Below are 26,218 nucleotides of genomic sequence, written 5' to 3' on the forward strand. Positions count from 1 at the left end.
CTATGCCCCCACCACTGCCTCACCCAACCAGTAGTCAAGGTGTTAAACCACTCTTGTTGCAAATCAAACACTGTAGAGCCTTGTGCTGATCTCTGAGAAATGAGCTGCAAAACTGGCAGGGAAGGGAACTAGCCTAGCTTGAGTGTCCAGCAGAGTCAGGTGCAAATTGCAAGAGAAATAAATGGTGAATAGAAAAGTCAATTTCTAAAACTCAGCCTGAATATACTCAATTGTTAATAGCACCAGGAGGAACAAACACATTTTTGGTGTGATTTATACTTTCATCTTGGTTGTGCTTGGAGTGGACACATTTTTTTTTAAGAGTCTCACCTGACATCCACGCAAGCAGCCACTCGGAATGATTACTTAACGTAAGACTGGCTTCCTTTTTATCCCCCCTCCACAGTCGTGCCTACTGATGTGTAGAACAGAGGCCCCTTTCCCCTCACCCTATGCTTTCTCTTCTCTTTCATGATATCCTTGGTGTCCTGCAGCATCTTCTCCTTCCAAAGATCAAAGAAGTACGAAGGGTCTGTGTAGAATTTGAGTGCCTCTTTCCCATCGTCCCTTGGACAGAAATGAAGACAAGTAGCTGTCAGTAGACAGATGAGCTCCCAACCAAATCCAATATTCCAAACACCTACCAGTTAGCAGTTTTTACACTGAGGAATCAAGAAGTCATTCAAATCGACTGCATATTTCCTCTCCCATACCAGCGTTCCAAAGCCCCTGAATGGCACGGCACCTCTTTACTTATCTGGCTTTTTAAGAACCTTAGCCTTACTTTCAATTCCTGGTAGAGGAATTTGCATGGTCAGGGCAAGAATGGGCTATAGCAGCAGGGATCCTGATTATGGCTAATGATCTCCATGGCCGCAGACACCTCCCTGAGGACATTCTGATATCTTGGCACATTAGATGGGATTTCTGTCACTGGTTCCCCTACCACCATCAATTGCCCAGGTCTCTGTAGGAAGCGTTAGTGGCTTTCTACCCACCCAAAACCTGTGCACACATGTGCAGGTGCACGTGTGTACACATGTATGCACATACACACATGAATGTGTATATGTGTGCAGCTGTTATTCTTCTGTAAATACAGACAACCACAGCATTCCACCTACTTGCTTCCTTCCGGAAGAGCTCAGCATCCACCCCCACCCCCCAGCCACAAGGGGGCCCCAGTGAGAAAAGATGGCCAGCTGTTTTATGACCACAAGATTTCATTACCATCTCTTAGTGGCTGTGAAAGAGGTAGAGTGAGCTACTGAGTGTCGATGTAGAGGCATCTACCAGACTCGACGACCCTGGTTGGAATCCTGCACTTTGGCATGGCTGAGTCTCTCCCATTCTCCAGAAAGCATGCACTTAGGGGTGGATATTTATTTTAACACTACTCTGAACTAAAAAGAACTGGAAAGGTAATTCTTTCCTAACCTCCAAGCCTATCACAACACACAGAAACCATTTCCTAATCATGCACTAATGATTTTTATCTTAAATCTTGTTCTGAGTTAGCCACACCACCACTCTTTTCTGTTAGGCTAAATCCAGAAAACTGAGAGGAGAATGTTAAAAAGGAAAATACCCTACATTAACTGAAAAATAAACTTGTCTTACCATAGTCCCTTCAATATTATCAGGTGTGTAGTCTTTTCCTGCCCTACAACCCCTCTGCCCAGATCCAACTAGGCTAAATGATGCAGGCTAGAGAGTCAAATCTACGCCCTGCTATGTTAGCTGGCCCCTTTGAGAGCCAAGGGGCAAACGTAATTTCACACAGTAATAATAATAGGATAGATGCCATGTACTTCCTCTGTATCTGTGTGAGAAGCGACCATGCTCCTATTCTGGCTCTGTGGATCAGGTGGGCGTCCTTGAATTTCACACACATATTCTACTTTGCAGTACACCCATGTCTCACAGAAGACATCTGCCTCCAGCTATCTGTAATTACTTTTACCTGTTCCAAAGATAGTTATGGATGCGAGCAAGATAAATATTCGCTTTCTGCCCCTGCTTGGAAATTTTTTGCACGATAACACTAGAGACTACTAGAGGGGAGGGGCTTTAAGTTGTCTATAAGACTACCTTTTTCAAGTCCAGCCACAGCACTGTAGGTCCTTTCAGAGGGGAATGATGAAAGGATGTTCAAAACGAAGTGAACGACACTCATTTGGAAGAATGCCAATTACTCCTTAAGCTCTGGAAGGACCCTCAGGGCCCAGAGCAGCCAGTCCACAAGGCTGGCCCCACTAACACGCCCAAACATCTGGTAATCTAGTGGTTTCAGAGTAAGTGGGAGCCTTGCTAGAATGTTGCCCCTGGGATGCATGCTATAGGACTGCCTTGTAACAAAGTCCTTTTGGTTCTATAATAACTAAATTCCTTGGATGGAATCCAAGATGGACCTGGCTTGTACCAAAGTAAACTCTGCAGCATGCAATGCTATAGCAAACTTTCAATATATATTATATTCACTATGAGTTTAAGAAACCAAACAATAATAAGTGGCAACTGTTTATATGGTAAACGTTAGCTTCTGCTGCCACAAGCAACTCTGGGGTAGTAGTATGCTTTTTGATACAATCCTCTGATGTAAACAACATCTTTAAATAAAAAGACAATCTAGTGTTGTTAACCACAGGCTGAAAAAGGTAGAAGCTAGCCAGGTTACCTGTAAGGGGTCAGATTGTTGAGAGGTGGAGGAGTATCACAGGTGTTGTATGTTTCCAAGACAGGTATGGGGAGAGAGTTTCTGTCAAAAAGCTTCTGGTCTTGAACGGTAGAGCTTCTGAAGGCCTTTCGGGTGTTGATTCCTTGTAGTGACACTGAAAGAAGATGGAAGGCATTAGAAAATGGATGACAGGCTATTTGAGCAAACACTGAGTCACACCAGTCGGAGAGGCCTCAGCTGCTGCATTTCTTGGCTGCGACTGTCTGCAGCCAGGTTTTTTTTTTTTTTCTCTCCCCCTCTGGGGAAGCCCCACAAGGCTGTCAGCAGCCCAGCCATTTCATGACTGAACAAAATGAGGCAACACAAAGGTTTACTATGTGGCCAGATCTAGCAGGCCCCTCCTTAGGAGGAATGAATCTTCCAAGTACTTTTATGGTAGCAAAATACGACTGGGGGGAAGGGGAATTTGAGAAAGAGGGGATTGGGGGAATGGGAGAAAGGGAGTGTGTGGAGGTGTGGTAGAGATTAAAAGGTTTCTTTACATCACCCAGGCTTGTGTCGTTTCAAAGCAGAACTCCATAGGCCTCTGTGATTTCTCCCCTCACTTTTTTATAAATCAGGAAAAAAAAAATCCTAAGCAACTGCTCAGCAGAGCCTGCAAACGCTGAGCTCAGCTTCCTTACCTTCTTCTTCCTTGGGATCCAGCTGAGTGACTTTAACTTGTAGGCGGTCGACCCTCTCAGCAAGGGAGCTTACTCGAGAGGCAAAAGTATTTGCCTGAGTGAAGAGCTCTCCAAAAATGTCCTCGGCATATTTACCTGAGAGAGCAAAGAAACCAAGTCACTAGTGCCTAAAAGTGACATACATGGTCAGAAAAGCTGGCTACTAAAGACTGTATTTCCCACCTCCCAAACACACCCACCCACCCCTCTAAGATGGTTCAGGCTACGTGCAGAGCTTGCTCCTGGAGACAGAGACATACCCTCCAGAGCCTGGGCAGCCTGCACGTGCTCTATAACTAACAGAGTCTTCTTGGCAAAATGAACTGACATGGAACTCAAAACAGGATGAATAAAATCAACAGGTGTTATCCAAAAAACTAATCCTAGAAGAGTGGAGAGTATGTCTATACATTTGCCTATAGCCCTTAGCCCTTTGCTGCTCTGTAAAAGCACCTTGTAAAAGTGCTTCTGGAAAACAGATTGGGAGTTAGAAGGACCTTCTATGTGTTTACAATTAACATGAAAAATAAGAAATCACATCCTTAGTGGAGCCCCAAAAGTACGCTGAACAACCATGATGAGATGTGGTATCTTTGAGGGGCCCTGAACTTACTAACAACTCATAATAGAGACATAACTTCTTCTAAGAGGTGAAAAGGTTATTTTATGTTTTATGACCTACAACTTTGAAAGTCTTTGCTTTAGGTTATAATCCTTCAAATCTACATCTCAGGGAACAAGTGGAAAGCTGAAACATTCAAGCTCTCCCTGAAAAACAACATACCAGTGGTCTCATTCCACAATGTCTTGTTTTTTAGAAAAAGAAAAGAGTTCCGTACTTTCAACCCTGGAATGCAAGGAGAATTTGCAGCCAAAGAAACATAAAAGCAATCTGACACTACCTCCATATTGTCATTCCAAGCCACAAAGCACATTCTTGCTAGAATGAAAAGTGGTGCATACGAATAAATACACCATCTGAGTTTGTTACTTGCAAGGTGAAGGCAGGCATAAGTTACTGTGCCCAACCAAAAGATCATTTCTTTGAGAACTATTTAAAGTAGGCTCTTACTTCAGTTTCTAAACTACATTTATTCTTAGTCCATACTTGAGGGGAAAAAATTAGATCAAAAGGCCAAAACTGCACCTTCAGGGTGAAATGCAGCTCACTCAATGTAACCTGGAAGGTAAGGATAAGACCAATCAACAGCATATTTTGAATTGCTGGTAAATTTAGTCAATAAACAGTTTCTAATCAAGGAAGAAGCAAGTCTTTGCATACTGAATGGTTCTGTGATCTAAACAACCATGGGAAGCTCCTGAGCTCAAAGGACTGAAATTGGCTAACAAGCTGCACTTCTACAGGGCAGGTTGAGAATCCAATCTGATCCCTGATAATATGGCTAAGTCGTATAAGAACCATACTGTACTGACTCACAGATATAGAGAACAATCTAGGGGTTACCAGTGGGGAGAGGGAAGGGGGGAGGGGGGCAAGACAGGGTAGGGGATTAAGAGGTACAAACTACTGTGTATAAAATAAACAGGCTACAAGGATACATTGTACAGCATAGAGAATAGAGCCAATATTTTATAATAACTATAAATGGTGAATAACCTTTAAAAATTTTGAACCACTATGTTGTACACCTGACACTTACATAATATTGTAAATCAACCATATCTCAAAAAAAAAAACCCCAAACCAAAAACCATACTGTATCATGCTTGCCTAGGTAACGAATAACTGTGATCAGAAGACTATATAACAGAGAAACACACATTAAGCATAGAAAATAAACCAGGCTCAAAAATATATGTTAACCATGCAGCTGTTCTGGAGGAAAAGAAAACCCCAAGTCAATTTACCCTTAGGTCACCGCGAGAGTACGCAGGATTTCCTGCTCCTCAGTGAAGGGAGCAGTGATAGTGGGAGTAGAAATCAGTGTGGCACAATGGTTTGAGATGAAATCATACAAAGAACCCCACCATATAAAATGGTAACATTGAGAATGCTATTTGAAGGGGGAGTGAGGTGGAGTGAAGGCTTCCCCACTGTCACGTTACGTCATGTCAGGCCCTAGGTATACTTAGAACTTCAAGATGATACATGGAAGAAGCAGTAGACTTCAAACCAGAAAGTCTGAATTTAAGTCTCAGTTCTTTCTACCTACACCTGTGTACTTTTCAGCAAGTCAAATTCTCCCAGTCTCAGTTTCCTCATCTATGAAATGGGGACAACTATATCTATCTCACCAAGTTGTCACAGGATTAAACAAGCCAAAAATGTAAACTCTTTTTCTAAATTAATTAATTAATTTATTTTTGGCTGTGTTGGGTCTTCGTTGCTGCACGCAGGTTTTCTCTAGTTGCGGCAAGTGGGGGCTATTCTTCGTTGCAGTGCAGTGCACGGGCCTCTACATTGCGGTGGATTCTCTTGTTGCAGAGCCCAGGCTCCAGGCACACAGGCTTCAGTAGTTGTGGCTCGTGGGTTCTATAGTGCAGGCTCAGTAGTTGTGGTGCACAGGCTTAGTTGCTCCGTGGCATGTGGGATCTTCCCAGACCGGGGCTCGAACCTGTGTCCCCTGCACTGGCAGGCGGATTCTTAACCACTGCGCCACCAGGGAAGTCCCTGTAAATTACAGGTTACAATGAGACTCCTCCTTATATTGCTCAACCATATCAGATGACTTGTGTTTTTTTTGGCCACGTTGGGTCTTCATTTGCTGCACGCGGCCTTTCTCTAGTTGCAGTGAGCAGGTGGGCTACTCTTCGTTGCGGTGCACGGGCTTCTCATTGTGGTGGCTTCTCTTGTTGCAGAGCACGGGCTCTAGGCATGCGGGCTTCAGTAACTGTGGCACACGGGCTCAGTAGTTGTGGCTTGCAGTCTCTAGAGTGCAGGCTCAGTAGTTGTGGTGCACGGGCTTAGCTGCTCTGTGGAATGTGGGATCTTCCCGGACCAGGGATTGAACCCACATTCCCTGCATCGGCAGGCGATAATTTCACTTATTTATTAATTAGTAATTAATAATTTCACTTATTCAGATTACCAAGATAGATCCACTATCACATCAGGACATTCATAATAGACATCTACCCCATTTTGCAAGATTCCAGAAGCAGTCTTCAACTTTTTTTTTTTTCTCTTAGCAGTAGTTTTTCAAATGAAATCTTATGTGGAAATGGAACAAGTAAAACTGATTTTTAAAAATATGAAGCTGCTCGTTTGAATTTGAGTGGGAGTCTTGGAGCCCCCCAATGGCATGGACCCACTGTACTCAGAAAACCTAATATCATAACATATCTTTTAAAATTTTATTTATTTATTTTATTTGGCTGCGCTGGGTCTTGTGGCATGCGGGATCTTTTTTTAGTTGTGGCATGTGGAATCTTTAGTTGCAACATGTGGGATCTAGTTCCCTGACCAGGGATAGAACCTGGGCCCCCTGCCTTGGGAGTGTGGAGTCTTAGCCACTGGACCACCAGGGAAGTCCCATAACAAATCTTAATGACCCAAGAAGGGGTTCCCTTTTCCTAGGTGGTCAGGATACTGATTCAGAAGTGCTGGCTGGCTGGCTGTGCCCACATTTCCTAAGATACGGCAACCTAATATGTGAAATGCCAATCTCACTGCACTGAGGGAAAATGAGAATCCTGGATATGCTATCAGGGAGCAATTCATGGCTGTGAAATCTTAGTTTTGTGCTTTATTCATTCCATAATCAGACTTTCCCTATTAGACCAAGCACTTCCGGCTAGAATATAATACATGAGGCCAAGGTCATGAGCCTGAAGCACATATGAGCCCATTCCTGCACCCCTCTCTGCTAGATGAAATCCTAGTCATCTTTCAAGGCTCGATTCAAATGTAACCTCTTCTGTGAAGCTTTCCTTGACTCTCCCTATTCCCGTTATGTTCCCATTCCCCATAGGAAATATTCCTTCCTTCCCTGTATTCTCTGTGCACCAACAGCATGGAAGCATGGAAAGAGTACATGCATGAATCATTCAGCAAGTATTTACTGAGCTCCTACTGGGTGCCAGGTACTATACAAGATAGACACTGGGGTTCAAGGACAAACAACACATGATTTCTGCCTCCAAAGAACTTTCAATTTAATATAGGAGATAAATTTCAATATAATGTGGCGGGTAATAATACAGGCATGTAATAGGATCTCAGAGGGGTACTCAGTCCAACCTGGAGGAGGAGATCCCTGAGCTGGGTGGGCCTTGAAGATCAGCTACAAGGATGGCAAGGGCTCTCCAGGCAGTGGGAACAACAAAGCCACCACGTCGAAGTACGAGAGAATATGGTCTGTCTCAGAAGCTACAAGTAGTTGGTAATTCAGTTTTTCTTCCTTCTTTTTTTCCCTTTTTAATTTTAAAAGAATCCCTTAAAAAGACTGTAAAATGGGAGAAGACAGATTACAGAAAATGAGGCTGAAAAGAAAGGCAGGTCTTAAAGTCTTGAATGCCAGGCCAAGGAACTTAAATAATTCCATAGTGAGGAAGAGCAGAGATAAATACATAGCTAACATTTATACTCTTATTTTAAAAACACTTTTTAAACTGCAAAAGTTAACACAGACTTAACTTTTAAAAATTCAAACAATTCAGAATTATAAAAGTAAAAAGTAAGATTTTAGTTTTGGGCAGACCACTCTGGCAAGAGTATAGGTTTAAGATTTATAAGATTTTATACAATTTTTAGGTTTATAGATTTAAGGGGGTTGATCAGAGAAAGGGAGGCCAGAGGGAGGCTAGGACAACAGTTTAGGTGAGAGTTACAGTCGGTCTAAACCAGGGCAGTGTTGGTAGAGACAGAGAGACAGGAGACAGAACTGAGAAATTCTTAGGAAGTCTGACTTTGCCTCTGACTGCTGTGTCTGCAGGCAAGTTACCTTACTTTTCTGAGCCTTCATTTCTTCATCTGAAAAATGGCAATGCCAACATCTAACGTCATAGGATTATTAAAAGGATTAAACGAGATAATCTATGTGAAGATCCTATTAAAACCCGGCTTAAAGTAGGCAATCAACAAACGTGAGTTCCCTTCTCATCCTCTCCCCATTCTCCCCTTGAGAATTATTTATTTCTTTCTCCTCTGGTAGAGTATGAGCTCCTGGAAGGCAGAGACCATTTCTTACTATTGCTGTATCCTCTCAGCATCTGGCACATAAAATATGTTCAATACATGTTTACTGGATGAATAAAGGGTCAGCTAGCTCTACAACCTGAGGAAATCTTGTTTCCACAGGCACAAGCCAACCCTGTCCCTCCGATCAACTTCCTCAAGATAGGAATGCTCTGATCACAAGTGGGAGAGTGAGCAATGGCATCCAGCAACACTACCCTGGAAAAACACCTGAGAGAGCATAACTCCTGCTGAGTGAGAATAAGAAGTATCATTAGCTAGATGTCCTTTGTCCTATAGAGAAGGAACCAGTGTGTGACTGACTTCCACCCATTTGGCTTTCTCAGGGTGACAGAAGCAGAAATGATGCTTTTAAGAAGCAGTGAGGCTCTCTGCAGCCTTCATGTGCTTCCTTGTCAGCCATACTGCTGTTGCACTGCTGTCAATGTTCCTTTGTGTAAGACAGACACTGGCGGAGTTTCATTTCTTTCTTGACGCCCCATCCAGGTTTCCCTAAGCCCTGGATCAACTGAGATGGCCTCTGAGCTAGGTGATGGCTTAGGAATCTCAGACCCCATACATCATATGGTCACAGACCTCTGTCTCCTCAGGCACCTATTTTCAAGGCAGGGCCTATTACTATCTGAGGGGGGATGCAGGCTTTCTTGATATTCCACTGTTTTCACTAAGGGCGGTGATGCAATAGGAGAGGTGAATGTCTGAAATAATTCACACCAAGATGCTTTTGCTAAGGAAGATCACTAAAATGGCATTTTGACAGAGGTTCTTATGGGAGCTGGAATGGCACTAGACAAATGCAGAGCCTATCCAAGCATCTGCCCTTCCCATATCTCGGCTCCAAGCAAACAAAGTCATCTTAATTCAGAAAGAAATCCAAACCCATGCATGTACCCCACCCAAGGCAGTCTTATTCATTCTTATCAATCAAAAAAAAAATTACAGTTGAGCTGGCTTTCCCTCAGCTCCAAAACAGACTAGGTTAACCCCCATCTTCCTCCTAGAGAAGAATGGCTCCAGCTCCAATTTGTGTCACTGTGTTCACACAGCTTGCAAAACTCCCAATACCCCAGAGACTACAGAAGTAATTTGTACCCTGAACTTGGACCTGGGGGCTTGCAGCACAATAAAATGTGTACCAAGGCAGACAAGTCAGCCAGAATCTCTCTGAATGCATGTTTGCTTTACTTCTCTTTGGGAAGAAAAGCGGGGGGGTGGGGGGGGGGGTGGGGGGGTGTTGTGTAGATAAAGACTATTGGCACATTTGAGGCTTCAACAAAGTCAGGCTACGTCGAATAGCTTTGTGCAATTACAGGCACATTCCCCAACCCAAGATACTGCTCTGTGAACCTCCCACTTTACACACAGAGAATTCTGCTCTGTCATTCCATCTGCAGTTTCTGCTGCAGCCCTTCCTGCCACCCTTCCCACAGATTTCTTTTGAAGCAGGTGGAGGGGGAGGGGGAGGGAACCTAGAGGGTGGTGGTAGATGAAGAAAGGGTTGAGGGGAAGAATCTGTACCAAAAAGGAGCCTCTCTTTGGGGAGGGGGTGGGAGTGGGATAAATTTTCGCACTACCTAGGGAAGGCAGATGGGGGAGAAATAGGAACACGGAGGAGAAGGAAACAAAATAAAGAGCACCAACGACCCCTGAGGGCAAAGCACAGGCTCTCTGCGGCACTCACTCAGGCTGCCCAGCTGTCGGATGACATTTGCCAGGGTGATGTTGGTCATGCATTCCAGCTCGCTTCTAACGCTAGGCAACGTCTGACGGCACAGGTGCCTTGGCTCGATGTTCCTCGTTACTAACGGCATGGTGGACCTGCTTCAGGCAACGTTCTGAATGATGAAAAACAACCTAAAAAAGAAATAACAGGAAAAGTATTACTCAACCACAAATTCCAGGCACACCAGGGCTGTGAGTCTTTTTTCCTTTTGTTTTGCTCTGATCTGAACAGCTTTAAAAATCTTCTATCTTTTTTCTGTTTTAAGCCCTCCCTTACCCCTACCACCCCTTTTAAAGGTTTGCCATTAGAGGCTTGCTGGATAAGTTTAGAAATTCTGAACTGGTGACTGCTGACTGAGGGTACACAGGCAGCATAAAAACCTAAAAACCTTAAAATAACAACTATGCTCCAACTAACAAGAGTCTCCAGAGGCAGGGACACATGGTAAGAAAACAGCCCATTCAGCAAGTCCTGGATGGTATAGATCTTAACCTTGGGGGGTCCACAACCAGAACAGATCAGATTCCAGATAATCAATTATAAGAATCAAAAAAGAGCTTTTGTCATCTGACAGTCTCCACAATGAAATTAAGTTGCCAATAATGATTCTACTGATCTGCAACAGGACATAACTTCTCCAGTCCTTCCCTGATGGAGGACTGTTAATGTACAGCTAAATACTGCCAGTATCTATTAACACTACCAAAGTTTAGTCTGTAAATTGACAGAATGAAAGAATATCAAGGAAAATTTTACACGTTCAATATATCAAACATGATGCCAAGCACCCTGCGCTGTAAGATTCCCTAGTCCTTTCTCTTCTACCCACAGCTCCCTTTCTCTCTCCCATCCGGTTCAACACACCTGGGCCAAAAGGCTCTTGAAACAGCAGGAAGTGGAGCAGATCCGGAAACCTTCCAGTTACTGTTTCTTATCCTGTCGGCTGAGCCCCTTTCCCTAGGAAATCCCCCAGCACTTTAGGTTCATGCTGAGCTATTGTTTTAGAGTTAGATTACCAAATTCCTAGCTCTACAAGGACAGGAGGAGGTTTTTTATCCAACAAAATGGATATGACTACAGCCAAGGCACATCGGGCTGGAACTGTTTCCCTATCTTGTGAAACTAAAGAAATTTAAAACAGCCTAATGGTTTTTGTGCTAGGGAAAATGGCAAATTAAATGGTAAAGCATAAAGGTAACATACCCAAGTCCCCAAGGTTGCAAACTCCTCTTTAAAAAAAAAAAAACAAAAACCCACAGAGGTTTACTTACATCAAATCTCAAAACACCAGCTCATCACCAAAAAAGTTGATTGTGAATACGAAATGCTTAAATCAAGCTAAACATCATAGATCTTAAAAGTGAACCTACATATTGTCTGACCAAAAGAAAAAAAAAAAAGCCCTTCAGGCTCAAAGAGGGAGTAGAACCCTTTGGAACAGACTGCTCCTTGTTATGGACATTCTGATCTGCTAAGAGTAAAAATAAAACAGGAAGCCAGTAGCTTGGGAAACAAGATTTCCTGTCACCAACAGCAACAGCCTAAGAACCAAGAGAATCAGCTGTTTGCTCATAACTTAGAACCTCCCTTTAATAGTCACTGTGTGGCAGCTGTTCCTATCTTTGGGGTGCAGAGGTGTTTCCTGAATGTTTGTCTACTGTCTAAGGAAATAATTTTCATTCTGTTCCTCAGCTAAGTTCCCCTTTGACTAAACAGGTTTTCTAATCCAAACTCTGGACTTTCCCTCCCAGTCTACCTCTTCTCCTCTTTTACATAATCTAAAGGGTACTGGGTACTAACATGCAAGCTTTATTAACTCATACTGAAAAGAGAGTTTAGAACAGCAAAGGAGGCAAGGTGTTACAAATAAAAGAACCTCACAGGACTCTGCATCCTCTGGATGCCCTTAGACTCCCAAACTTCAAGCTTTTAGGAAGAACCAGAAGTTCAGGGGTACAGCCAGAGATGAGTGAAAATAGCCACTATGGCTCCCTCCATTAGCAATTATTTCAGAACTTGTTCTAGCTTCTTAGAGGAGCTACAGGAGCCAGATCCCCTTGAAATTCTGCGCTGAATGGCCACTGACAGGGCATTCCAGACATTCTCTTTGGACACCTAATGGAAACTGTATTCCAGATTGCTAGGTAAATGTCAGATTAGGGGTGGAGCTGGGGAAGCCACTCTGACACCTTGGTACTTTAGCATTTATGCTTTCCCAAGTACCTTGGGTAAGTAGACACAAATGGAGTCAACTCTATGTTTTCTGGGGTGGAGGAACCAAGTTTTCAATAGCAAGATAGCTACCTCTTGCCAAAAAAAGCCAGCTCCCACAACCAGCTAGAGTACTCAAGAAATTACAATATGTCAATATCTATCAAGACAAAACAATTAGAAAAGTGAATCTGCTACTAAAAAAAAAGTAATTTTATATGTTTCAGAGCCACCAGAGAAAGACAAGATTCCCTATTATATGGAATTACCTGCATCACTGCTCATTTTTCTTTTGGATAATCAAGGTTAGTTGTATTATGCCAAAGAAGTATGGAATTACGCATGATCTGAACCACAATACTAATTTGACCAAGGGAAAAAAAACCCTCTATTCCAGTGAAGACAAACTTAGAAATGGGGCAAAGACTTCCAAGGCTCTTGACTCAACTCAGCTTCAAGTTGTGGAGTTGAGACATACCTCCCTTAGTGCCCTGAGTCTTGACACCTTACTAGCTGTGTTATCTTGGGCAATTTTCCTAGAGACATTAAATAATGTAACATGTATAAAATGTCCACTACAGGGCTAAGAAAAAAGGTAGTTATTTTTAGTTCCACGGACCTCAGGCAAATCCTCCTGTAAAATCAATTCTATTCATTGACAAATATTTTAAAACACTTTTAACAATGGACATATTATGTAGTAGAATACAATAGTCACATAAATTTAAAGATGAAACCCTAGGGTCTTCCCTGGTGGCGCAGTGGTTAAGAATCCGACTGCCAATGCCGGGGACACGGGTTCAAGCCCTTGTCCGGGAAGATCCCACATGCCGTGGAGCAACTACGCCCGTGTGCCACAACTACTGAGCCTGTGCTCTAGAGCCCGCGAGCCACAACTACTGAAGCCTGAGCACCTAGAGCCTGTGCTCTGCAACAAAAGAAGCCACCACAATGAGAAGCCCGTGCACCGCAAGGAAGGGTAGCCCCCGCTCGCCACAACTAGAGAAAGCCCGCATGCAGCAACAAAGACCCAAAGCAGCCAAAAATAAATAAATTAAATAAATAAATTTATAATAAATAAATAAATGTGTGTGTGTATATATATATATTTTTAAAAATAATAATAAAGTTGAAACCCTAGACTTCAATGAAATTTGTGGAGTTTTTTTCTGGAGATTGTTCCCAGCCATGCTTCTGGACCTCTTGAAGAACATACATTCTCTCTCTCTACTCTTTTACACTGGGTTCCTCATCTGAACCACAGAACAAAGAAAAGAATTTGAATGACTATTTCCTCAATTCTCTTCAAGAGTGTAAGCAACTAGGACCATTTCAGATGCACTGGTAAAAAGTTAATACATTACATACAATGGATGCCTAATAGCATTAGGGTTTAATTTTCTTATGGGAATGCAGTTGAGAAAAGCTTATCTATCATAAGAAGTCATTTAGTGGAAAATGTGTGGAGCACTGGGTGTTGACGAACCACTAAATTAAGGAAGTGACATGGGCAAATCTGCATTTTTAGATAAATCATTCTAACAGAAATTGGAAGCTGTATTTGGGCAGGAGAAGACTGGAGGTAAGAAGACCAGTTGGGAAACTCTTCCCAGGCTGAGAAGGAGACAATAGAAATGGAGAGACCCACCACAGCTAGCAAATATGAACTGAGGAACCATAGACAGGCTGCAGGGGTGAGTCCAACACTTCAGCCCTATCTGTAGCTCTCTCCTGATAGCTTTGTACAGTTATACTCACAAAGTGATAAAATGTATGTTTCTTTATTACACGTATTATGAGGGAGTTCCCTGGTGGCCTAGTGGTTAGGATTTGGCACTGTCACTGCTGTGGCCTGGTTTCGATCCCTGGCGGGGGAACTGAGGTCCTGATTCTAATAAAAAATTTTAAAAAAATAAAAGTATTATGAAAAGAGCTAAATGCTAGTACCAGTAATGAAAAGAAAGTGAAGAAAACCAAGAAAGTAGTCGTTCTTGGCTGGAAAAAGAAGTTTGGACACATGAAAGTGGAATGCCCTGTCTTTATAGAATCAGTAAAGTTCTTTTTCAGTTATACTTTATTTTGATTAGGGAAATTATATGCTACAGAGATATTTGCTAACTTGGGAGTCTGAGAAGATCTTACCTTGGGGGATGTTACATAGGAGAGGAATTAAATTAGAACCACTGAGAAGATAAAAGTTACAGGGAAGTAGATTTCAATTAAGTTAGTTCCTTTTAATTAGAGCTGTCCTATATTAGAATGGGTTCTCTTCAGAAGTTATAAGTTCCCCAGTATCATCCTCTGGATACCAGCTATTGGGCATGTTGGGGGAGAGATTCCTAGACTGTAAGAAGATGATGTTGAGAGGTCAGACTGGATGACTTCTACAATGCCTGTTAAATCAAAGATGATATAATTCTCACTCTGGGCTTCAGTTTCCTCATCTGCAAAATAAAGAGACTGAGCTAGATGATCTTTAAGAAGTTCTAAAATTCCTGGATTTGCTTCTACCTAAGCTGCCATAACCTGTTCACTTGGCCAACAGCCACTTGCATTCTGAACACAAGGCCAGAGGGAGGTCTAGGGACTGTAGAGAAGGGCGGATCATGACCATGAATCAAACCCTTTGCCAGATCTAGATTCATCTAGTTACCAGGAGGGCTAGGATCCAGAATGGTAAAAAGGACATTCCAGACAAAGCCCTGGGGTTAAGTTATTTACACTCTGGGAACCTCCCAAGCCAATCTGGGAGTTGGCTACCCAAAGAAGTCCAAAGGAAAAACTGGCTTTGGACCAGTTCCAGACATCCAGCCAGACTCAGCAGCAACCCCCATCTTTACCCCTGGCTATTTTCAGCCTAAGAAACTTGAGAATGAGTCTGAGAATAAATAAAAGACTTCAGGCATCCCCTCCTAGCTATGGCCTGGAGTACATTGACCAGTCTAGACTGCCAGTACCATTATGGGATTCATGCTTTGAACTGGAAACTGGATGAGGTGTTCTTTGAGGTCCCTTCACAACAGTAAGATTCTACAAGTCTTTATATTTGAAGTTATCATGAAATATTTATATATCACATTTGGTCAGTGCAAAGGCAAAAGGAGACTTTGACATGTACCCTACACTCTGAACTCTCAATTCTGTTCCCAACAGCCTGTAGCAGGAGTGGGGTGAAGTAGGTGAGAGGTAGGGATTGGGAGGGTGGAAGAAGATAATAAAGGAAGGCTGCATGTGAGAGGGAGGATGCACTCATCTGTACCCTACACTCTGAATTCTTATTATTACCAGGACAGAAAACAGATGACTACTCATTCTGGCAATGATATGTACTACTAGCTATTTATTATAAATAAATAAACAACGCTTCATTTAGAGCCACGGTCACTGATAACACCTGCAGATTTCTATGGCCACATCCAAAAGCAAGTATATCTGAGCTACAGCAAAAACCGTAACAACAGAAATGCTTCTCAAGGCAGTTCCTCTTTGAAACATACCCCCAAAATGCTGATCAGCAGTAGCAGGGGATGAGAACATGTGGGGATATTGTATGTGTGGCAATTAGGACTTCTGCTTTCACTTCAGCATTTCCCACTGTTCTATAGTTAACAGCACTTTGGATGGGGGCATATGAGAAGAGCTTTGCTTTGTAGGCCAGTTTCCTCTTTCAAGAAATAAATTTCTTTATGTTAAAGAATGTATGTTTCACAGCGGTTCAAGAATCTCAACTGAAAGTCAAATAATCATTTGACTTCAAAATAATACACAACACACAGGTTTACTGTAATCTAAGTCTGTCTGTTAAAATGTTTAAAGAAGTATGAATTTACTGTTGCATATAGCAGTCCTCACTATCATGCAACAATCACGAGGAATGCCTCATTATAGACTAAAGCATCTACCCACTTCCTATTGAAATACAGGGTGGGGCTAAACCTACAAATATAACCAGACTCTCTCCAAACATAAGAAGTTACTGACAAATCAGTTTAGGTCACTAGAGTAATGTTCAAAAGAGCTAGCAAGACAAATGGAACTCCTAGGGTGGACAAAGAAACTATGTGACTGGGAGAACCAAGAAAAAAAGCTTACTTGTGATCTAAAACCAGGAGAAATTTCCAATTTCATAAAGGAATGACACCAGCTATGGACCTACATTCAATAAGTGTAAAGCTCCTTCTTGTCCTAATTTGGTTTTGGGAAAGCAGCCCAGGGAAACAGGACTTCCAAACTACTGTATCTTACTCCTTGAACACACTGTATATCAAGGACCATTCACATCTGGTAATTCCATAGCTTTCTATTATCTTTTGGGAGCAATACCACCTTTTGTTCTTACTTTTATTACTCTTCAGGCTCTAACCATAGCTTTGCTCTTAAAGCTAAAATTGGGGGATAACTTTTACTTCAAAATTAGTTTCTTCTAGTATCAACTATTCCATAGAAAACTGCCTTTTATTTTTAAATTTATTTATTTATTTTTGGCTGCGTTGGGTCTTCGTTGCTGCATGTGGGCTTTCTCTAGTTGTAGCGAGTGGGGCTACTCTCCATTGCGGTGCGCAGGCTTCTCATTGCCATGCCTTCTCTTGTTGCGGAACACAGTCTCTAGGCGCGCCGGCTTCAGTAGCTGTGGCACGCAGGCTCAGTAGTCGTGGTGCACGGGCTTAGTTGCTCCGCGACATGTGGGATCTTCCCGGACCAGGGCTTGAACCCGTCTCCCCGGCACTGGCAGGTGGATTCTTAATCACTGCGCCACCAGCGAAGCCCGAAAACTGCCTTTTAAATGGCCAAAATTAGGCTCTCTTTTTAGTAGAATCCGTCTGGTTGTCCAAAAGAAAATACACTAAAACTGTGAGTTGGAAACCTGGATTCTAGTTCTTAGTCTAATGATGACTAGCAATTGGGGAAAAACTTTCAATTCATCTTTCTAGTTCGGCTGTGAGCTGCACTAAAAAAAATGCTTGAGAGGTGCCATACGAAACTGAGATTTTGTTTGCAAAGTATTCTGCGCCCCAAAGAAACGATTTATTAACGTAAAGTATTTCCTAGATCTCCACCTTTGCCCAAGTTCCCTGTTCTAAGACCCCAATTACACAGAGTCTACAATGTTATCACTGATAACTTGCAGTAACAGACACAAAGTTCATTTTACTTTCCCAACCTAAAGCCAATTTCTAGCAATACCTAATTCATCAAAATGGAATTGTCTAGGGGACTTCCCTGGTGGCGCAGTGGTTAAGAATCCGCCTGCCGATGCAGGGGACACGGGTTCGAGCTCTGGTCCGGGAAGATCCCACATGCTGCAGAGCAACTAAGCCCGTGCGCCACAGCTACTGAAGCCCGCGCGCCTAGAGCCCATGCTCTGCAACAAGATACGCCACCACAATGAGAAGCCAGCACATCGCAACAAAGAGTAGCCCCCGCTCGCCGCAACTAGAGAAAGCCCTTGCACAGCAAGGAAGACCCAACGCAGCCAGAAATGAAAAAATAAATTAAAAATTTTTTTAAAATGGAATGGTTTGAAATACTCCAAACTATCTATCTAAAAGGGCTTACTTTTGATCCAGCAATTCCACTCCTGGGTATTTATCAAAAGGGGGAAAAAAACCCCACTAATTCGAAAAGATATCTGGGGCTTCCCTGGTGGCGCAGTGGTTAAGAATCTGCCTGCCAATGTAGGGGACACGGCTTCGAGCCCTGGCCTGGGAAGATCCCACATGCGCGGAGCAACTAAGCCCATGTGCCACAACTACTGAGCCTGTGCTCTAGAGCCTGCGAGCCACGACTACTGAGCTTGCGTCCCACAATTACTGAAGCCCGCTCTCCTAGAGCCCGTGCTCTGCAACAAGAGAAGCCATGACAATGAGAAGTCCATGCACTGCAATGAAGAGTAGCCCCCTCTTGCCACAACTAGAGAAAGCCCATGCACTGCAACGAAGACCCAACACAGCCAAAAATAAAAACAAATAAATAAACTTATTAAAAAAAGAAAAAGAAAAAGATATCTGCACCTCTAAGTTCACTGCAGCATTATTTACAATAGCCAAGATATGGAAGCAACCCAAGTGCCCATCAATAGATGAATAGATAAAGAAGATGTGGTATGGGACCTCCCTGGTGGTCCAGTGGTTAAGAATCTGCCTTCCAATGCAGGGGGCACAGGTTCGATCCCTGGTCAGGGAACTAAGGTCCCACATGCTGTAGGGCAACTAAGCCCACGCTGCAACTACTGAGCAATCGAGCCACAACTAGAGAGCCTGCATGCTGAAACTACAGAGCCCATGTGCCGCAACTACTGAGCGCCTGGGACACAACTAGAGAGAAGCCCGCGCATCCCAGTGAAGAGCCTGCGCGCCCCAATGAAAAGATTCTGCATGCTGCAATGAAGATCCCGTGTGCCGCAACTAAGACCTGATGCAGCCAAAAATAAAATAAATAAATATTTTTTTTAAAAAAAGAATAAAATCTTGCCTTTGCAACAACATGGATGGACCTAGAGGGTATTATGCTAAGTGCAATAAGTCAGACAAATACTGTATGATTTTACTTATATATGGAATCTAAAAAACAAACGAACAAACGTAACAGAAACAGGGAGTTCCCCGGTGGTCTGTGGTTAAGATTCGGTGCTTTCACTGCTGTGACCCAGGTTCAATCCCTGGTCCGGGAAACCAAGTTCCCACAAGCTGCATGGCGTGGCCAAAAAAAAGTAACAGAAACAATTATAGATACAGAGAACAAACAAGTGGTTGCCAGAGGGGAGGGGGGAAGAAAGAAATAGGTGAAGGAGGGACTTCCCTGGTGGTCCAGCGGCTAAGACTCCATGCTCCCAATGCAGGGGGACCCAGGTTCGATCCCTGGTCAGGGAACTAGATCCCACATGCCTCAACTAAGAGTTCTCATGCTGCAACTAAAGATCCTGCATGCCGCAACTAAGACGCGGCACTGCCAAATAAATAAATAAATATTAAAAAAAAAAAAAGACTAACTCACAAAACAAAACAAAGTATCAAACCTCAACAAATCAGCTCACAAGATTATTAGAAATGTGTCAATAACTCACACAAGCCCTAATAAAGTCTTCTTTATTTTTAAGAGCTTCCTTTATTTATAGCCAATAACAGAAAAGAGTGATCACCAGTTGGTGGTGGCCAAAAATTTGAGATGAGGATAGATACAAAATGCATTCCTCTCCAAGTACATGCGCTTTGAGTAGCTGGGAGGAAGCCTAATCTGGACATGTGCTACCGTATGGGAACACACAGTGGGTTTTTATGGAAGTGTCTAATCCCAGTTTACTACCTTACCCAGGGATGGAGAAAATGGGGCTAGGTCGTAACCTTTCTTTCCTGGTTCTTCCAAGTAGTCTACTGCACTGGGTTAAACTCCCTACAGACAAGGCAATGGAGCACCCACTGGTGGATTAGATACAGAGGCAAGTTTGAAAATGAGGGAGGAAGGAGATAATCAGGGCCAAACAGCACGTCAGGCACTGAGTAAGTCTCATTTCAACCTGCTAGCTCTCTAACTATGCGTGCTAATCTCTATGATACTTCTCTTCATATTTCAAGCTTCTCTCTGCAGTAACTACTCCCTCTCTGGGATAAAAAGGCCAAAAAAGAAACCAGTTTTACACAAATGAGAAAGGCCAGGGGAAAAAAGGTAAAGAGAAACAACAAAAAAGGAAATTCAGCAAAATGTTTTGCTGACAGCTCAGGGCAATACACAAACACACCGTGTGGTCATGGAGCAGACAGAAGCAGTAGTCCTGGATGTGACTGTTAATATACCAACTTAAGTGAGGAGACAGACCTAGCAATCACAACTACATCTGAACACCAGGGAGTGGAATTATGAAGCAAACTGCCATGAAATTCCACATCAACTATTCTATTCTGCCAGCTGTAACAAGAATTCATTGCTGAAAAAGGGTCACACACTCATCTGTCACTACCAGCCAAGCTGCCAGCAACTAAGAGCAGCAAAGGGCAGCTGTACATCTACTTCCTCTCACAAGGTCTATTCACCATTCAAAACATGGGATTTATAAGGAAAAGTCCTTGAACAGGGTGAAAAGTAAGTGCCCATTTCTTTTCTTTCTACCCTCAGTTTACTAGGTTACCAAAGCCCTCAAAACCTAATAAGCAGTGATGTAGAGCAGCAAGAGCATGGACATTAGAGAAAGAGGTGTGGCTTTCAACCCACTACTGCCAAATTTCAGCTTTGGGACCTTGGCAAGCAGTCAATCTCTTAGTCTTTTTCCTAATCTGTTAAAATTAGTATAATGATCCTTAGTTTTTAAGGCTGTTGTGAAGAAAAATGAAATGATGCATGTATAAAATGCTTAATATAGTACCTAGCTCAGAATAATTACAATAATAGTAGTAGTGACTGTAATAGTAGTACTAGTAGTAGCAGCAGCAGCAGCAGCAGTAATAGAAGTACTAATCCTACATCTATCTAGCACTTAGTTCTGGCACATAGTTAACCATTAAACAACACTATTAATAAGCTTCAGTTGTATAAATGGCTAATTACTAATTATAGTACACTTATCAATCAATGAATATTTATCAAGTAGACACTAGAAAACACAAAGAAATATAAAATCCCTCCCCTGACTCTAAGAGCTTATAATTTAATTGAGGAGACAGATAAAACACAGTTAAGTAACATAGCAAACAGAAGTTCAGTTACCAAACGAATGATGCAATGATGACAATAGAAAGGATGAAAAGATCACTTTGAACTGAACAGACTTCCTGGAATAAAGAGCTGAACTGGGCAGGATCTGGATATAAAGAATAAAGAAGGGAAGTTTTCTAGGAAGTCTTGAATTCTACCACTAAGAATTTACAGAAAAGTCACAATTCTAATGGGCTTTTATGGTATTTCATCAAATCTAAAATGCATCATGATTCAAGAAACGTTCAAATGTAGGGAAAATGTACATCTCAGAATCAATGAAATATAATATTTCTTTTTCTACACTATGAGAGGGTGAACAAGATGATCTTTAAAAGTTCTTTCCAACACTGAAATGATACGATTCTATGACTCAGACTTACAAGAGAATATTCAAATTTTACCAAATCATCAACAGCATGGGAAGAAGAAAGATAATAAAAATAAAAGAGACTGGAACCAAATTCCACTGTTTATTTGCAAAGCTAGAATGTTTACCTCCTAACTAGTATGTTCATATTTTCCTTTATATGCTTGAACATAGATATAACAGCTGTTTTAATACCTGTGTCTGGTAATTCCATCACCTCTGTCATTTCTTTTCTTTTTTAAAAAAAATATTTATTTATTTATTTATTTTGGTTGCACCAGGTCTTAGTTGCAGCACGTGGGATCTTCACTGCGGCATGTTTAGTTGAGGCATGCGGGATCTGTAGTTGCAGCATGTGGACTCTTAGTTGCGGCATGCATGTGGGATCTAGTTTCTCAACCAGGGATTGAACCTGGGCTCCCTACATTTGGAGCGTGGACTCTTAGCCACTGGACCACCAGGGAAGTCCCACCTTTGTCATTTCTTAGTGTTTCTACTGACTGATTTTTCTCCTAATTATGGGCCACATTTTCCTAGTAACTTTTGATTGATTGGATGTTTGACATTGTGATTTTACAATGTTGAGTAACTAGCATTGTTGTCTTGGTTGCAAGAGTGCTGGGCTTTGTTCCTGTAGGCAGTGAAGTGACTTTCGGTTCAATTTGGTATGTCTGAGGCTTGTTTTTAAGCTTTGTTAGGGTGGGTCTTGAGCAGCCTTTACTCTATTGGATCTTTTAGCCCCAGTACAGATGTGGCCCTTCTGTGATCTCTACTGGATGCTGTCTACTGGATCTCTGCTGGAGAGTGAGCCACATGGGCTCTCTCCTCTGGCTAGTAGGAATTCAAACATACCCCTGCACTGAGAACCAGTTAGCTCATAACTTCCTGGTCCCTCTTTCCCCCACCTCCTGTAGCTTGACCCCACCAGGCATGTGGGTGATCCGCCAAGCCTCAAGAGGACCCTGAGAAGACTTCTAGAACAGTTTTCTGCATAGCTCCCTCTTTTCCAGAACTCTACCTCACAGCTTCCAGTTGCCTCAGCCTCCCTTGAACTACAATTTCTGTCTCTTCAGTTCAGTAAGACTAATGTGCTCTGCTTGGGATCCCCCACCTTGCTCCATGGTTAGAATATACATCTAGACAGAAAGGGTAATCACGGGGCTCAACCTCCTTATTTCCCTTCTCCCAGCGATTAAAGCCACAAGCTTCCTGTTTAAGTCAGAATTGATTTCCACTCTAGTTTTGCAAGGTCCCAAATCATAAAGATGTACTGTAAAATTTTTAAAGTCAGATTAATTTCAATTTATCTTCAATAAGTGTATACCATGGAGTACTTTTAAAAGTACTTCCAAGTCATAAAGATGTACTGTAAAATTTTTAAAGTCAGATTAATTCAATTTATCTTCAATAAGTGTATACCATGGAGTACTTTTAAAAGGAATAACAGGTATCCTGAAATCAAACAAATAAGAAAGCACTGCAAGTAGGTAGGATATCATCATCATACGCATATAACATATTTGAATAACTTTTTTTTTTTTTTTTTTTTTTTGCGGTACACGGGCCTCTCACTGCTGTGGCCTCTCCCGTTGCGAAGCACAGTCTCTGGACGCACAGGCTCAGCGGCCATGGCTCATGGGCCTAGCCGCTCCGCAGCATGCGGGATCCTCCCGGACCGGGGCACGAACCCATGTCCCCTGCATCGGCAGGCGGACTCTCAACCACTGTGCCACCAGGGAAGCCCAACATTTATTTATTTATTTTTTTTTTTAATTTGGCTGCGCCGGGTCTTAGTTGCGGCATGCGAGATCTAGTTCCCTGACCAGGGATTGAACCCAGGCCCCCTGCATTGCTAGCGCGGAACCTTAACCACTAGACCACCAAGGAAGTCCCTTGAACAAAATATTTAATTAATTTTCTGAATAATCATAATTAATAATGACAATTTCTCTTTTCTTTTTTAAAGTTAATACTCATACAGGTGCTTACCATATTCAAAAATCAATACAGCTTGGTGAACCCAGAGGCAAGTTCAGTTGAGAGACTCAACGATTCCCTGAGCCACTAGTTATATATGATTTGGGGCTGGTTAATCTCTCTAAGCCTCATCTGTAAAATGGGGAAAATAAAACCTACCTCACAGAATGGTTCTAAGGATAAAATGAGATAACATACGTAAGTCTTCTAGAGAGGTATCTAGCACCCAGTAGGTACTCAATAACTGACAGCTCTCATTATTGCTAATTCAAAGGAAAAGCTGAGTTTGTTTGGACTTACCTCCTAGCGCTAATAAAATAATTTAAGGAGAACAAGTCAAATTAAACAGCACTGCGCATTACACAAGGGGCTCTCCTAATTGGTTCTCTTTTCTTTGGTCTCAGTGGAAACCAAGCAGTAGGTGGGCCTCTTACCTTCTGAAACAGGTTCTCTGGGAGTGTGAAGACAAGTGCTGAGAAAGAAATGGATGGCCTCTGCTTACATTATACCAATTTTAAGGATTAAGACAAAGGGTATCAGTCTTCCAAATCATAGTCAAGAGTCAAATCAGTATTTTCACTTTATGTACTTTGAAAGCAAATAGTCTCAAAGGTACTATTATTTGGATTGTGGCATTTCTTAAAAATTAAAAAAAAAATTTTTTTAATCCTTTCATCTTAAAGGCCCAAGGCAAATGTCACCACTTCTAAGAAGTCTTCCTTGACTCTTCTTGTCTGAAGTCATTTCTCCCTCTCCGAAAGTGCCAAAAAGTATGCTGAACCTTTTATGGAGGTCACTACATTCTATATTGTAGCACAGATTTTGGGAGTGTATAATTCTTTAAATATAGGAACTGAAAAACAAAATATCCTTAAACCTAACAGAAACAGTAGTAACAGCAGCAGCTATTGGGAGCCAAGGGTGGGATTCTTAAAACTTCTTTGTATCCTGTAGTGTCTGCCGAAAATGTGTCAGGTATTCATTCACATTTTCTTGAACAAATCTAACCTTTAAAACACTTCTGAAAGGTAAGTAGTAGCATTCTGATTTTACAGATGAGAGAATTTAAAAACTAAGAGCAGTTCTGTAACTTTATCAAAGTCACACAGTCAGCTTTTAAACCCAGGTCCATCTGTGTCCATGACACCACAATGACTCTTCACAAAACACCCAAACCAAGACTATGCCCATATTTCTCATTTTCATACACAAGTGCCACCAAACCACAGACCAGTTTCTTCCCCCTCGAAAAAAAGACTACATGCTAACCTAAGAAAGCCCTCCTGACATATTTACCCTAGAACTGAAATGGTGTTAATGAGAATAACACACTGCTTTCTCCCTCTCTACATCCAGTTTTAGCCAGCTGCTCAGGGGCTTCACATCTTTCATTTTAAACAACATAAACACTGGCTCATTTAAAGTGCCAGCCTCAGACAACATGTTCAGATGCTACTGCTTTTCAAACAAACTCCTGTTTTCAAACAGCTAGGCATCTGGGATTCTGTCACTTCTGATGGGTTACTTTTACCTACGAGGTCCCTGAAAGTCACTGAGCTTCATTCTCTGTGCACTGTTGAGCTCAAGAAATCTTGTCATCATGGACTTTTTTTTTAAGTGCCTAATCTTTCATCTTCTTTTACAATGAACCACAAAACACATTCCTATGGGTATTTCCTAAACTGTATACAGTAGTCCCCCTTTCTCCAAGGGTGATACGTTCCAAGACCCCCCCACGGATGACTGAAAGTACTGAACCCTATATATACACGATATTTTTTTTCTTGCTAAGTCGAGAACTTTCACCTTTTCACTTAAAGGAAGCACTTTACGGCCTCTCTTTGGCATATATGAATTGCCAGTATCACTACTCTTGCGCTTTGGGGCCATTATTAGGTAAAATAAGGATTACCTGAACACAGCACTGCGACACCTCAACAACTGATCTGATAACCGAGATGGCTGTTAAGTGACTAACGGGCAGGTAGCATACACAGCTGGATATGCTGGACAAAGGGATGATTCATGTCCAGGGCAAGATGGAGCAGGATGGTGTGAGACTTCATTATGCTACTCAGAATGGTGTGCAATTTAAAATTTACGAATTGTTTATTTCTGTAATTTTCCATTTAATAATTTTGGACTGCTGTTGACTTCGGGTAACTGAAATCAAGGAAAGTGAAACTGCAGGTAACGGGTGATGACTGTATGTATATTTTAAAATAATATTCTTAAGATGAAAAAAAATTAATTACATGGGACTGAGTGAACTGATGAGGATGATTATAATTTTTGTGTCTTTCTGTTTGAATAAAAAAAAAATCCCCCCCAAAATAAAATAAAATAATATTCTTCTGAGCATTTTTCTAAAAAGCACAATTGTTTTTCCTTTTTAGCCCAAGTAAACATAATTATATCAGAAATGAGTCTCCCCCCTTCAATCTCTTTCTGCATATGGGGAATACTGAAAAGATGTCTTTTTTTAATTATTAAATGTAAATAGCTCATTAAATATAATCCAATTACTTTAATTGTAAAAAGGAAGTAATTACAATATGTACATGCATTCTTGCCTAGATTTAATATCTTAATCTTTTCAGCATTAATATTTTAAATTAACCTTTGACATTAGAAAAATTCAAGACACTGATGTCTATTTTAAATATATATATAAAGCTGTACTTTATGGATCTTT

At 41.9% G+C, this 26,218-nt stretch overlaps 1 protein-coding gene across 1 annotated transcript in view; it reads right to left on the bottom strand.

Moving 5' to 3' along the window:
- Positions 1-26,218, bottom strand: part of WASF2 (WASP family member 2) — a 71,345-nt gene that overhangs the window by 10,896 nt on the left and 34,231 nt on the right. Inside the window, 4 exon segments of the mRNA XM_079928693.1 lie at positions 450-567; positions 2,678-2,831; positions 3,361-3,495; positions 10,239-10,411. Coding sequence (XP_079784819.1) covers positions 450-567; positions 2,678-2,831; positions 3,361-3,495; positions 10,239-10,368 — 537 coding nt within the window. The 5' untranslated portion in view covers positions 10,369-10,411.

Source organism: Stenella coeruleoalba (genome assembly GCF_951394435.1).
Source record: "Stenella coeruleoalba genome assembly, chromosome: 1".
Taxonomy (NCBI): domain Eukaryota; kingdom Metazoa; phylum Chordata; class Mammalia; order Artiodactyla; family Delphinidae; genus Stenella; species Stenella coeruleoalba.